We start from the raw sequence: 12,399 nt of genomic DNA, 5'->3' as shown, positions 1-12,399 counted from the left end.
GGTGAGTAGAGTGCAGGTGAGTAGAAGCCAGGAGAGTAGAGTGCAGGTGAGTAAAGGTAGCCATAGACGCAAAGATCCGCTCGTTTGGCAACATCGCCAAACTAGCGGATCTTTCCCCGATATGCCATTAACAAGCATGACTATATCGGGGTTAATCTGATTGTTCGGCCGTATGGCCGAACGATCCGATTACGATGTGCCATGGGCTCCGGCTGGATCGGTCGGGTCAAAATTATACCTGACCAATTGAACAAATCCAACAATCCGAAAATCGTACTAATCGAGGATAGGATCTGTGTGTCTATGGCCACCTTAAAAGGCAGGCAAGTAGAGGGCAGGCAAGTAGAGGGCAGGCGAGTAGAAGGCAGAAGTAGAGTACAAGGCAGGAGAGTAGAAGGCAGGTGAGTAGAAGGCAGGTGAGTAGAAGGCAGGAGAGCAGAGGGCAGTTGTGTTGAAGGCAGGTGAGTTGAAGGCAGGAGAGTAGTGGGCAGGGCAGGGTTAATACAGACAGGCTGCAGCTCGGGTTTCTCTTGGAACTGTTTGAGTGACAGATGACATCACGGAGGGGGCGGGACTGAGTGATGATGTGGAGCTGCAGTGTAAAGGCAGGAGAGTGCAGCACAAGTTCAGGGAAAGACCGTGGAGCTGCTGCTGCTGGTCGGGACTCCGGGGCTGGAACTGATGGAGGAATCGCGTGTGAGTGCCCGGGCCGTGCGACTGTCACATGCTGACACTTCTCCCTAATGTTTCTGCCGCCGGCTGCGAGGGCTGATGAGTTGCCTGAATGCGCTCCTGCCCCTCTCCTGAGCCGCTCACACTGTGCCGCCGACCCCGCTGCTGCCCTGACACCTAAATACTCCCTGTGCCACCGACCCCAGCCTCTCTCTGCTCCCAGACTAGTCCCACGTGTTCTGTACTGACTCCTACTGATCTTCTGTCATCCCTCTGTTCTACAGCTGCAACTGTCTGACCCACTTACCTGCTCATACTCTGCCAGTGACTCCTGCTTATATACCTGCCCCTCTACTGCCTCTGTCCTGTGATACCTACAGACTCTCTGTGCCCTGTGATACCTACAGACTCTCTGTGCCCAGGTGATACCTACAGACTCTCTGTGCCCAGGTGATACCTACAGACTCTCTGTGCCCAGGTGATACCTACAGTCTCTCTGTGCCCTGTGATACCTACAGACTCTCTGTGCCCTGTGATACCTACAGACTCTCTGTGCCCTGTGATACCTACAGACTCTCTGTGCCCTGTGATACCTACAGACTCTCTGTGCCCAGGTGATACCTACAGACTCTCTGTGCCCTGTGATACCTACAGTCTCTCTGTGCCCAGGTGATACCTACAGTCTCTCTGTGCCCAGGTGATACCTACAGACTCTCTGTGCCCTGTGATACCTACAGACTCTCTGTGCCCTGTGATACCTACAGACTCTCTGTGCCCAGGTGATACCTACAGTCTCTCTGTGCCCAGGTGATACCTACAGACTCTCTGTGCCCTGTGATACCTACAGACTCTCTGTGCCCTGTGATACCTACAGACTCTCTGTGCCCTGTGATACCTACAGACTCTCTGTGCCCAGGTGATACCTACAGACTCTCTGTGCCCTGTGATACCTACAGACTCTCTGTGCCCTGTGATACCTACAGACTCTCTGTGCCCTGTGATACCTACAGACTCTCTGTGCCCAGGTGATACCTACAGACTCTCTGTGCCCAGGTGATACCTACAGACTCTCTGTGCCCAGGTGATACCTACAGTCTCTCTGTGCCCAGGTGATACCTACAGACTCTCTGTGCCCAGGTGATACCTACAGACTCTCTGTGCCCAGGTGATACCTACAGTCTCTCTGTGCCCAGGTGATACCTACAGTCTCTCTGTGCCCTGTGATACCTACAGACTCTCTGTGCCCTGTGATACCTACAGACTCTCTGTGCCCAGGTGATACCTACAGACTCTCTGTGCCCTGTGATACCTACAGTCTCTCTGTGCCCAGGTGATACCTACAGTCTCTCTGTGCCCAGGTGATACCTACAGACTCTCTGTGCCCTGTGATACCTACAGACTCTCTGTGCCCTGTGATACCTACAGACTCTCTGTGCCCAGGTGATACCTACAGTCTCTCTGTGCCCAGGTGATACCTACAGACTCTCTGTGCCCTGTGATACCTACAGACTCTCTGTGCCCTGTGATACCTACAGACTCTCTGTGCCCTGTGATACCTACAGACTCTCTGTGCCCAGGTGATACCTACAGACTCTCTGTGCCCTGTGATACCTACAGACTCTCTGTGCCCTGTGATACCTACAGACTCTCTGTGCCCTGTGATACCTACAGACTCTCTGTGCCCAGGTGATACCTACAGACTCTCTGTGCCCAGGTGATACCTACAGACTCTCTGTGCCCAGGTGATACCTACAGACTCTCTGTGCCCAGGTGATACCTTCAGATAACCTACAATTGCTCGGTGTGCCCTGGATATCCCTACAACTGTTCTCTAGTTATTCTCAGAGCTGTACTGTGTGACCTGGCAATGCCTACTAACCTGAAGGAAATCTCATACACTCCTACAGTGACCCTATTATGAAATCAATTCCAGTATAGGCCAGTAAGTAAGTAGAGACCGTGAGCCACTCTGTCCCAAACAGACCACAGGAAATCCGTAAAGTGGCGAGTGTTGAACAGAAGGTGCAGTCATGTCTTGGGAAGGAGCCGTAGAGAGTCTCAGGCTGATGGGTTAAATCTCAGCTCAGTTTACATTCCTCCTGCTGCTGCACTGAAAAGTTCCATTGAGTCTCGTAGACACAGTGGAAGGACGGGAGAGCTGCAGTTCACTACAAGAGATGATGTGTAATAGCCGACACTAGGAAACAAGCTACAGGATGAGGGGGGACAGTTTGCTGTCGGTGGAGAGGCTGAGGTGCTGGAGACTTTGCAGGAGGAGCCGCTGGAGGTCTCTTAGGTCTCAACTACTGGCAGTCAGCTTGACTTGCACTGTCCTAGTGGTGTATGTCTGCTCTCAGGCTCTCATTGCTGGACCCATTAACTTCCCTTTACTTTGGGGGACCACTACCCCTCCCAAGCAAGTCACAGTCTTAATATGGCATGAGCCGTTTGGCAAACGCCGAAGGCTTGGGGATTGCCACATGCTCTTCAATGTCACGGGATGCCACATCACAACCAACAGGAGTCTTTACCAGGAAGCGAACGCCATCATGTTCCACCACCGGGACATTTCTGATTTCAGTGATTTTCCTTTCCGCAGGCGCCAGAGCTCCCAAAAGTGGATCTGGATGAACTTCGAATCTCCGTCCCATTCGCCCTGGCTGGCGAGTCTTGGGGGCATCTTCAACTGGACCATGTCCTACAGGGTGGACTCGGATATCTTCATGCCCTACGGATTCTTATTCTCCAAGAAACATGCCAAAATAGTCCTGCCCCGCAAGAGAAAGCTGGTGGCCTGGGTGATCAGCAACTGGAACGAGGACCACGAAAGGGTCCAGTATTACAACGAGCTGAGGAACTACGTCCAAATCGATATCTACGGCCGGTACGGGCTGGATTTAAAAGAGGACAACATTGTCAAGACCGTCTCCGAGTATAAATTTTACTTGGCTTTTGAGAATTCCTTGCACACGGATTACATCACGGAAAAGCTATGGAGGAACGCGTTGAAATCCAACGCCGTCCCCATCGTCATGGGGCCCAGTCGCTATAACTACGAGATGTTCATACCGCGCAACTCTTTTATTCACGTGGACGATTTCTCCAGCCCCAGGAAGCTGGCCATGTACCTGAAGCACCTGGATAAAAACATTCATTTGTACCGCAGATATTTCACGTGGAAGAAGCGATACGACGTGCATGTGACTTCTTTCTGGGACGAGCATTACTGCACCGCGTGCCGGAGCATCAAGGCAGCGGGGAATCAGCATCGGACTGCGTCGGACCTTGCAGGCTGGTTTGAAAGCTGACGAGAGCAAATCTCATCCCAATGAATAATAGAACAGACATTGTCACCCAGTTTTACGGTCACAGGGAGTGGTTCTGGCATAGCGAATAACAATATTTAATTTATTCAAACTTAATGGTTGCTTGTTGATCTCGTTATGACTGAAGTGAATTAATTTTTATTTAAATGAATGTGGCTAAAAATGCCATATTTTATATAGTGAACTTATTGCACGAGGCTAAAGTTTCAGCTTGTCAATAGCAGCAATGATCCAGGACTTCAAACTTGTCACAGGGGGTCACCATCTTGGAAAGTGTCTGTGACACTCACATGCTCAGTGGGCTCTGATTGGCTGTTGAGAAGCTAAGCTTAGGGCTCGTCACTAATTATCCAGCAGAAAATGAGCTTCCCTGGCTGTAATATAAGCTGATGCTACAGGTTTGCTGATTATTAAATTCTGATGCTAATTGCACTGGTTTCTGTGCTGCCATGTAGTAATTATCAGCCTTATATTGTGACATTTCTATTCTATCTGCAGTGTATATTGTGAGTGGGTCCCTAAGCTCAGTAAATGACAGTCGCACAGAGCATGTGCAGTGAATCAGCAGAAAAGAAGATGGGGAGCTACTGGGGCATCTTTGGAGACACAGATCTTTACTGCTAAAGGACTGTGGTTGCCTTGGGCTGGTACAGAAGCAAAAAACATAATGTGCAACATTTCTAGCCACTTTAGTTAAGCTTTAGTTCTCCTTTAACACAGGCTGTTTTTTTCTTTCTAACATACAGTTCTGTTTTTGCATATTTATAGATGAGATAAATGAAGAGGGTGCTGCCGTAGCCAACAAAGTGCCCCCAAACTGTAGCAAATTAATCTGATTCACTGTTATTATAAATTAATTTTGTTACAGTAGCACCACCTGCTGGTCAGTTTCCCACCAGTCTGACCACCAAGTAGTCAAGGAAGTTGTCAGGAGAAAGAAAGAGGCTGCTCTGATGTTCTTCTGCTTAGGAAAGATGTGAGAAAGGTTTCTAATTTATTCCTAAGCAGAAGAACATCAGAGCAGTCTCTTTCTCCTGACAACTTCCTTGACTACTTGGTGGTCAGACTGGTGGGAAACTGACCAGCAGGTGGCGCTGTTGGAACAAAACGCATTCATATTAACAGTACATGTATCCTTTAATATCTTGGAATTTAAAATAAATAAATAATGAATGTACATTGCAAAAGTGCTTAGAATAGCACTCTCATCAATTTTGTATTCATTTATTTTTAAAGGTTTACTTATCCTTGAAAGTTAGCTATACACTCGCCAATGTTTGGTCTGGGCTAGTGATGGCCGAATTTTTTCACCAGCCATGGATTTGTGGCGAAATTCTGCATTTCACCACCTGCAAATTTTTTGAAAAAATTTGCCATGGGAAAAAAAAAAGCCACAATGCAATGCATTTGGAGTGCGTCTAAAAAATTGTCGCGCTGAAATGTCTTTTTGACGCCCATTGACTTCAATGTGTTTCGCCAATTTTTCAGTTTGTCAATTTTTTTCGCAGTTTCGTGGAGGTGCAGCTTTGGGGTTATATTTGTCCCCTTATATCCAACCCTCAAGTCCGTGGGCCAATTACATACTATGCATTCTGTTCATCATGCACCTATTGCAACCAATTAATTCTGCTGTCTATCTGGGACTCACGGCATGAGTGCAGGGAAAAATATTGGGTTCAGCATCACTAATATGACATTAAATATTAAAAACCTGCAAGAAATAATTACAGAGACTAAACCGCTACAGTTTGGCACACGTTTGACTTCTAATGGCAGTTACCCTGTCGGTACTAATTAATAATATTTAATATTATTTTTATAATGATTTTATAAAATGATTGGACAGTTTTATGTTCACAGCACCAGCATTAGAATAAAATTGGAGTACGTTAGGTTGGGCTCTAATCATGCCATATCCCCATAGATTGTTTATTTCATTAATCTAATTAGGGGAGATTGATTTCCATCTGTTTAAAGGGGAACTTTTTCCAATTTTCAATCAATTTTTTTTTCAATCAATTTTCCCATATACATTCAGTACACATATTGAATGGCTTTAAAGTGATTTGCAAATGGATTTGCTATTGAAAGCAGCATCAGTCTGGTTGTTTACATTGCCTGCACTGCTGGCTCTTACTCCTGAAACAAGGTTGCAAACCATCTGATTTGGAGTAGAACTGACTCCTGTAACCACAAGGCAGAAAGGGGCAGACAGACACTGTTTTCAGCAGCAATTATATTTACAAATACTTTTTAAACCACTGGCAGATTGAAATGAATGTTTATGTATAAAGATGCTTATACTTTCATTATGCATAAAGCAAAATTAGTTTTTGGGTGGAGTTCCCCTTTAAAATAAAAAAAAGTGTTTTCTTAATGTATTTGAAATGGCAACACGTCGGCACATTTCTGCCTTTTGTATGTGTGTGTTTATTAGCATGGAACTGATATTCCAAGGGAATAATATCATTGAACTTGATGAGGTTTCCATAATGTTGCTGGGCTTTTATACAGAGCGGTTAAACTGCAACTCCCAGCGCAGCCTTCAGCTGTCATAAGGAATCTGGGAGTAGTATTTCTACAGCAGTTGGGGAAGGTCATGTGCTGATACAGAATATATGATTATTTTGTGAGTGCACCCAAATTTACAGTATTTCTGCTCCAAAGGGGCCGCATTTTCTGGCAGGTGATTTGCTGTTTTGGGATTTTTAGCAAATGTTTGGATTTGCACTCAAGGCATTGGGTATTGGCATAACAATGACGGTTCAGCTAATAATAAAGCAACATTCGGCCCGTTTGTGTGTTTTTTTTATTATTATTATTTTATTGTTATTATCATTATTTTTTATTATTATTTTATTATATATATTATTTATATTATTATATATTATTTTATTATTATTATTATATATTATTATTTCGTAATGTAAAGGGTTGCTTCACCTTTAACATTTAGTATATTATAGAATGGCAACTTCTAAGCAACTTTTCAATTGGTCTTCATTTTTTTTTATAGTTTTAGAATTAATTGCCTTTTTAGACCCCCATCTAAAAAAACAATGCTCTAAAAGGCAATTAAATGTATTACTAGTTTTTAATATCTTTCTATCCATTTTCTATTCATATTCCAGTCTCTTATTCAAATCAATGCATGGTTGCTAGGGTAATTTGGACCCTAGCAACCAGATTGCTAAAAATTGCAAACTGCTGAATAAAAAGCTAAATAACCCAAAATCCACAAATAATAAAAAAATGAAAACCAACTGCAAATTGTCTTAGAATATCCCTCTCTATAGCATACTAAAAGTTAATTCAAAGGTGAACAACGACCTTTAAATGATTTTATGACCAATAAATAGTTCATCACCCCACCCCAAAAAAAGCTTTTAGTATAATGAAAGAAAATACAGGGATGGGATCTGTTATCCAGAAACCGATTATCCAGAAAGAAGACTTAAGGTATGAAGATCCATATAATGAAAAGATCCGTTATCCGGAACACCTCAGGTTCCTTTTTTCTCTGTAATAACAAAACCGTATCTTGTACTTGATCCAAACTAAGATATAATTAATCCTTATTGGAAGCAAAACCAGCCTTTTGGGTTTATGTAATGTTTATATGATTTTCTAGTAGACTTAAGGTATGAAGATCCAAATTATGGAAAGATCCGTTATCTGGAAAGCCCCGAGCATTCTGGATAACAGGTCCCATACCTGTATCATTCTAAACAACTCTCCCACATACATTCATGAAACCTTTTCAGTTAGGTGTGAATGCTACTGTTAGCAGCATCTGTCTGCCTGTTTATGTTCTCTGCACTGCTGGTTCTAACTCCTGAAACAATGTAGCAGATGGGAACTGTTCAATAGAACCGGAGGTAAACTGACTTTTCGAGTCACAAGCCGAGAACAGAAAAGGATAAACAAAGATTGCTTTCGATAGCAGTGACATTACAAATAACTGTACCGCGGCTGACAATGTGGAATGTAGGTATATTTTGAAGTCGCTTAGAATTGCAGTTTCTTGCATAAAAGCATTTATTGTTTCTGGGTGGAGTTTCCCGTTAAGTGGCAGTTAAACCGTTAATGTGACAGCTAGGTGATGCCTATGCTGCGGTATCTTTTAGTATCTTATTGCAAATACATAATGAGCAAGTTTCGGAGTCACTGATCCTTTATGATGTTGCTTTGCTGTACGCTGAGAAATCCTGCTAAACAGGTAGTGCAGAAACGTCTGTTTGTCGTTTGTCTGGCATGTTTCCTATGAAAGATAAAAAACAATGAAAAAAACAGGGATTTCCAGCTTGCTGCTCTTTGGAGAACTACAGCTCCCTGATGCTCTCAGGGGATGCTGGGAGGTGTAGTACCTGCTGTATAGAGGGAGCCTGGAGCTTAAAGGGATGGTTCACCTTCATGTTAACTGTTAATATATTGTAGAATGGCCAATTCTAAGCAACTTGTCATTTGGTCTTCATTATTTCTTTTTTTTAGTTTTTTAATTATTTGCCTTCTTCTGACTTTCCAGCTTTCAAATGCAAATGCTCTGTAAGGCTACAAACTTATTGTTATTGCTACTTTTTATTATTCATCTTTCTATTCAGGCCTCTCCTATTCATATTCCAGTCTCATTATTCATAGCAAATCATGGTTGCTAGGGCAATTTGGACCCTAGCAACCAAATTGCTGACGTTGTAAACTGGAGAGCTGCTGAATAAAAAGCTAAATAACTCAAAAACCACAGATAATAAAAATACATCTGATTGGTTAATGTGGGTTAAAAGTATGGGGGGATGTAATAAAAGTCGTTAACTGAAAAACTATTCGCAATGCGAAAAGTTATGCTTTTGTCCAAATTTAATATGGCTTTTGTGAACTCGGAAACTGTTCCGACAGTGGACGAAAGTTTGCGCATTTTATAGTTTGCGCCAGAGCGTAGTAAATGTAATAAAACTTCTTAGTGAAAAAGTTATGTTTGCTCCAAAAGATTACGACACCTTCAAGCACTTCTTAATTGCAATTAAAATTTGCAATGCAATAACAGTTTAAAGGGATACTGTCATGTATCAGTTAATAGTGCTGCTCCAGCAGAATTCTGCACTGAAATCCATTTTTTTTATATTTAATTTTGAAATCTGACATGGGGCTAGACATATTGTCAGTTTCTCAGCTGCCCCCAGTCATGTGACTTGTGCTCTGATAAACTTCAGTCACTATTTACTGCAGTAAAAAAGTTGGAGTGATATCACCTCCTCCCCCCCCAGCAGCCTAACAACAGAACAATGGGAAGGTAACGAGATAGCAGCTCCCTAACACAAGATAACAGCTGTCTGGTAGCCAAGTCACACGGAGACAGTTACATTAAGTAGGAGAAGTAACAGCCTGCCATAAAGTAGTTCCATCCTAAAATGCAGGCACAAGTCACGGGACTGGGGCAGCTGGGAAACTGACAATATGTCTAGCCCCATGTCAGATTTCAAAATTGAATATAAAAAGATCTGTTTGCTCTTTTGAGAAATGGATTTCAGTGCAGAATTCTGCTGGAGCAGCACTATTAACTGATTACTGCCTAGGAGCAAATAAGTGCAGTTAGCACATGAACCTACACCTGCTGCCCTTGAGTGTAAAACAGAAGTCAGTGGGGCTTATTCATGAAAACTGGGCAAATTGGCACCTGGGTGAACCAATGAACCTGTAGTAAGTACCTGTGCTTGCATCAGTGGGAAACTGGAGGTGCAGTTTTGGGTGCCTCTCTGAAGGCTGAAACATGTAAGAGTTGGAGACGCCCCATGTGCCTTCAGCCGACATGTAGTGATGGGCAAATTTGTCCTGTTTGCTTTGCCAAAAAAATTGCGAAATTCACAAAAAACGAATTTTGACGCCCACGTCAATTTTGACACTCTCGTCAATTTTGCATCATTTGCGACGTTTTTGACGCGAGCAACTTTTCCGCCGCGCGTCCAGAATTTTTGACGCCGGCGGTGAAACTCAGAAATTCGCATGCGAATTCGAGCCTGGCTAATTTATTCGCCCATCACTACCTACATGTATTTTTGTGGTTGTTTTTATGAGATCGACTTGGATTTAAGATTTGGTGCCCACTTTGTGGTAATGGATGATGGGGAGATTTGTCACCTGCGATAGAAGCGCACAACTGTGGGCGATAAATATTCCGAAAGTGCTTCTCCACCTGGCAATAAATGAAAACTTTGTTAGTAAAACCTAAGCGTCACAAAATCGGCCAAAATTTCCTGGCGAGGCAACTTTGGAAGAAATTATGTGTGGCTTTGTGACACGTAGGTTTCACCATGAGATTTGTCGCCTGCAGTTGTGCATTTTTATCGGAGACAAATCTCCCTGTCGCCCTTGACTATAATATGCATGTTTATCACGCTATTGTATATGCTGCGCTGTTGCTTTTTACTGTACAGTAACAGTGCAAACGTTGCAGCACATACAAATAAATATTAACAATAGCAAAGATTAAGGGCCACAGGAGGAAGCTGCTCTGCCCCATAGAGCTTACACTCTTTCAGACTTAATACAGTAATATGAATTTAAAGGGACAGAACGCTGACTGATTAAGTATTAAGACACTTTGACCACTAGGGGCCACCGTTTCATCTTGAAGTCTATAAATGCAGTTCAGCATCTAAGCAATGGGCATGAGTAAGTGCAGGGAGATTGTTACCTAGTCAGTAAAACAATAGCTGCAGGGCATCATTTTTATACACTTAAATACATATATAATACATTATACATAGAAACGGTTCTATATTCCATTATATTCTTTTGTCTACATTTCCTTGCTCCCGGGGCTAATGCCTTCTCTCCCCTACCCTAAAGCCAGCTCTTTATATTCAACTCTCAATTATAAAAAATGTTTTAGACTCCTAAATACAACTCTAAATAAAACAAATTCATATTTTCTTAGAGCATCATTACAGAATCTCTAGGGGATTAACTGTGCTTAAAAATGTTCTTAACCCTTCTTCTATTCAGAGGTGAAGCGTACAATCAGGGGTGAGAGATGGAACCCATTACTTTCATTGGGGCTGACCTAAAAGGCATAGAAAGCAGCAGTGATCAGACAGAGGAAGCTTTGGTACAGCCCAGAAGGAGCCAGCTCATTTGGTATTAAGCTTCTATTATATTTATTAGGTAGAATAGTGCATGCCAGTCCCTCTGCTGCAAAAAGAACGGTTAAAATGTTATTTGTTATCAAAGGCACAATACCCATTCCCAAGCTGGGACGTTAATTTGTCTGCAACGTGTATTTAATTTCAAATAATCAATAGCCGCAGAATTGGCTGCCATGGGGGGATTCTCCACAGCATAAAAAAACATCACCTTTGGTTTAATTGAATTATTGGTGCAGAAGAGTTCTGTTGCATTTGAATCATTCTTCTTGTTTCAAGAGGCTAAGACCTTAAGTCAGTCCAGTGACCATAGCAATTAATTAGGTACTTGAAGATGTATGAGACAATTTAAAGCCACTTCCCTGTCCTTTTTGGCCATCCAAAAAACCCCACCCGCATTTAATATTTGATACTATTTATGTTGCTGGGGGTTATTTCTATGTCTCAAGCTATGGGAAGTGAGCACTAGGGTTGGGCAGAAAGGGCATTACTAGTGATGGGCGAATTTGTGACGTTTGCGAAATTCGCAAAATGGCGAAAAATTCGCGAAACGGCTTCCGTTTTTTACGCCGGCGTCAATTTTTTTCGGAAAAATTTCTTGGCGCCGGCGAATTTTTGCCGTGAATTTTCGCGGGTGTTTCGCAAATTTATTCGCTGGCGGCGAATTTCGCAAATTCGCCACGAATTCGCGCCTGGCGAATAAATTCGCCCATCACTAGGCATTACTCCTCTTCTGCCATAAAAGCCCCAGCCCAGGGTTCTGTTTGCTGAGCATTGTGCCACCATCATTTAGTGGCATTCTCGGCGTCCCTTGTTGGGCTTTGGCCAACAATGATTTTTTTTTAGAATTTCTGTACTTTGCAAGGACCCTGATAATAATTGCATTTTCATTTATTATGCAAAAGCACAGTTTCTGGTTGGAGGACCCCCCTTAATCAGTGTTGGACCAAAAAGGCAAGGGCATCCAAGTTAAGCCTTCGATCATCCCCCCAGCAAGGTGCTTGTCAAACACCTTGCCCCCACTCCTGGAGTTACAGAAGGACCTAAATTAGAGAAAAGCAAGCAGAAAAAGAATGTGCCTAATGCCCTTGCATTATTGCCCCTTAGTCACCTCTAGGGATGGGCGAATTTTTTCGCCTTGTTTCACCGAAAAAATGACACCCATAGACTTGTATGGCGGCGTGCGTCAAAAAAAAAAAAAGATGCTCGTCAAAACAGTTTCGCAATGCGACAAATTTTTTCTGATGCCCATAGACTTTAATGGG

The 12,399-nt window shown here is 43.0% G+C and overlaps 1 protein-coding gene across 1 annotated transcript; it reads left to right on the top strand.

Annotated features, from left to right (window-relative positions):
* Positions 1–225: 225 nt before the first annotated feature.
* On the top strand, positions 226–4,217 carry LOC108710013 (alpha-(1,3)-fucosyltransferase 4). Its single transcript, XM_018250354.2, has one exon. The coding sequence runs from the start codon at positions 2,889–2,891 to the stop codon at positions 3,978–3,980; it is 1,092 nt and encodes a 363-aa protein (XP_018105843.1). The 5' UTR covers positions 226–2,888; the 3' UTR covers positions 3,981–4,217.
* Positions 4,218–12,399: the final 8,182 nt, after the last annotated feature.

Source organism: Xenopus laevis, chromosome 2S (genome assembly GCF_017654675.1).
Source record: "Xenopus laevis strain J_2021 chromosome 2S, Xenopus_laevis_v10.1, whole genome shotgun sequence".
Lineage (NCBI taxonomy): Eukaryota > Metazoa > Chordata > Amphibia > Anura > Pipidae > Xenopus > Xenopus laevis.
Note: the sequence above shows the minus strand (reverse complement) of the source record. Positions and strands in the feature narration are given on the sequence as shown.

Bases quoted from the DNA above. Each gene is read 5' to 3' on its own strand.
- LOC108710013 (XM_018250354.2), top strand. From the start codon at position 2,889: ATGAGGGGGGACAGTTTGCTGTCGGTGGAGAGGCTGAGGTGCTGGAGA.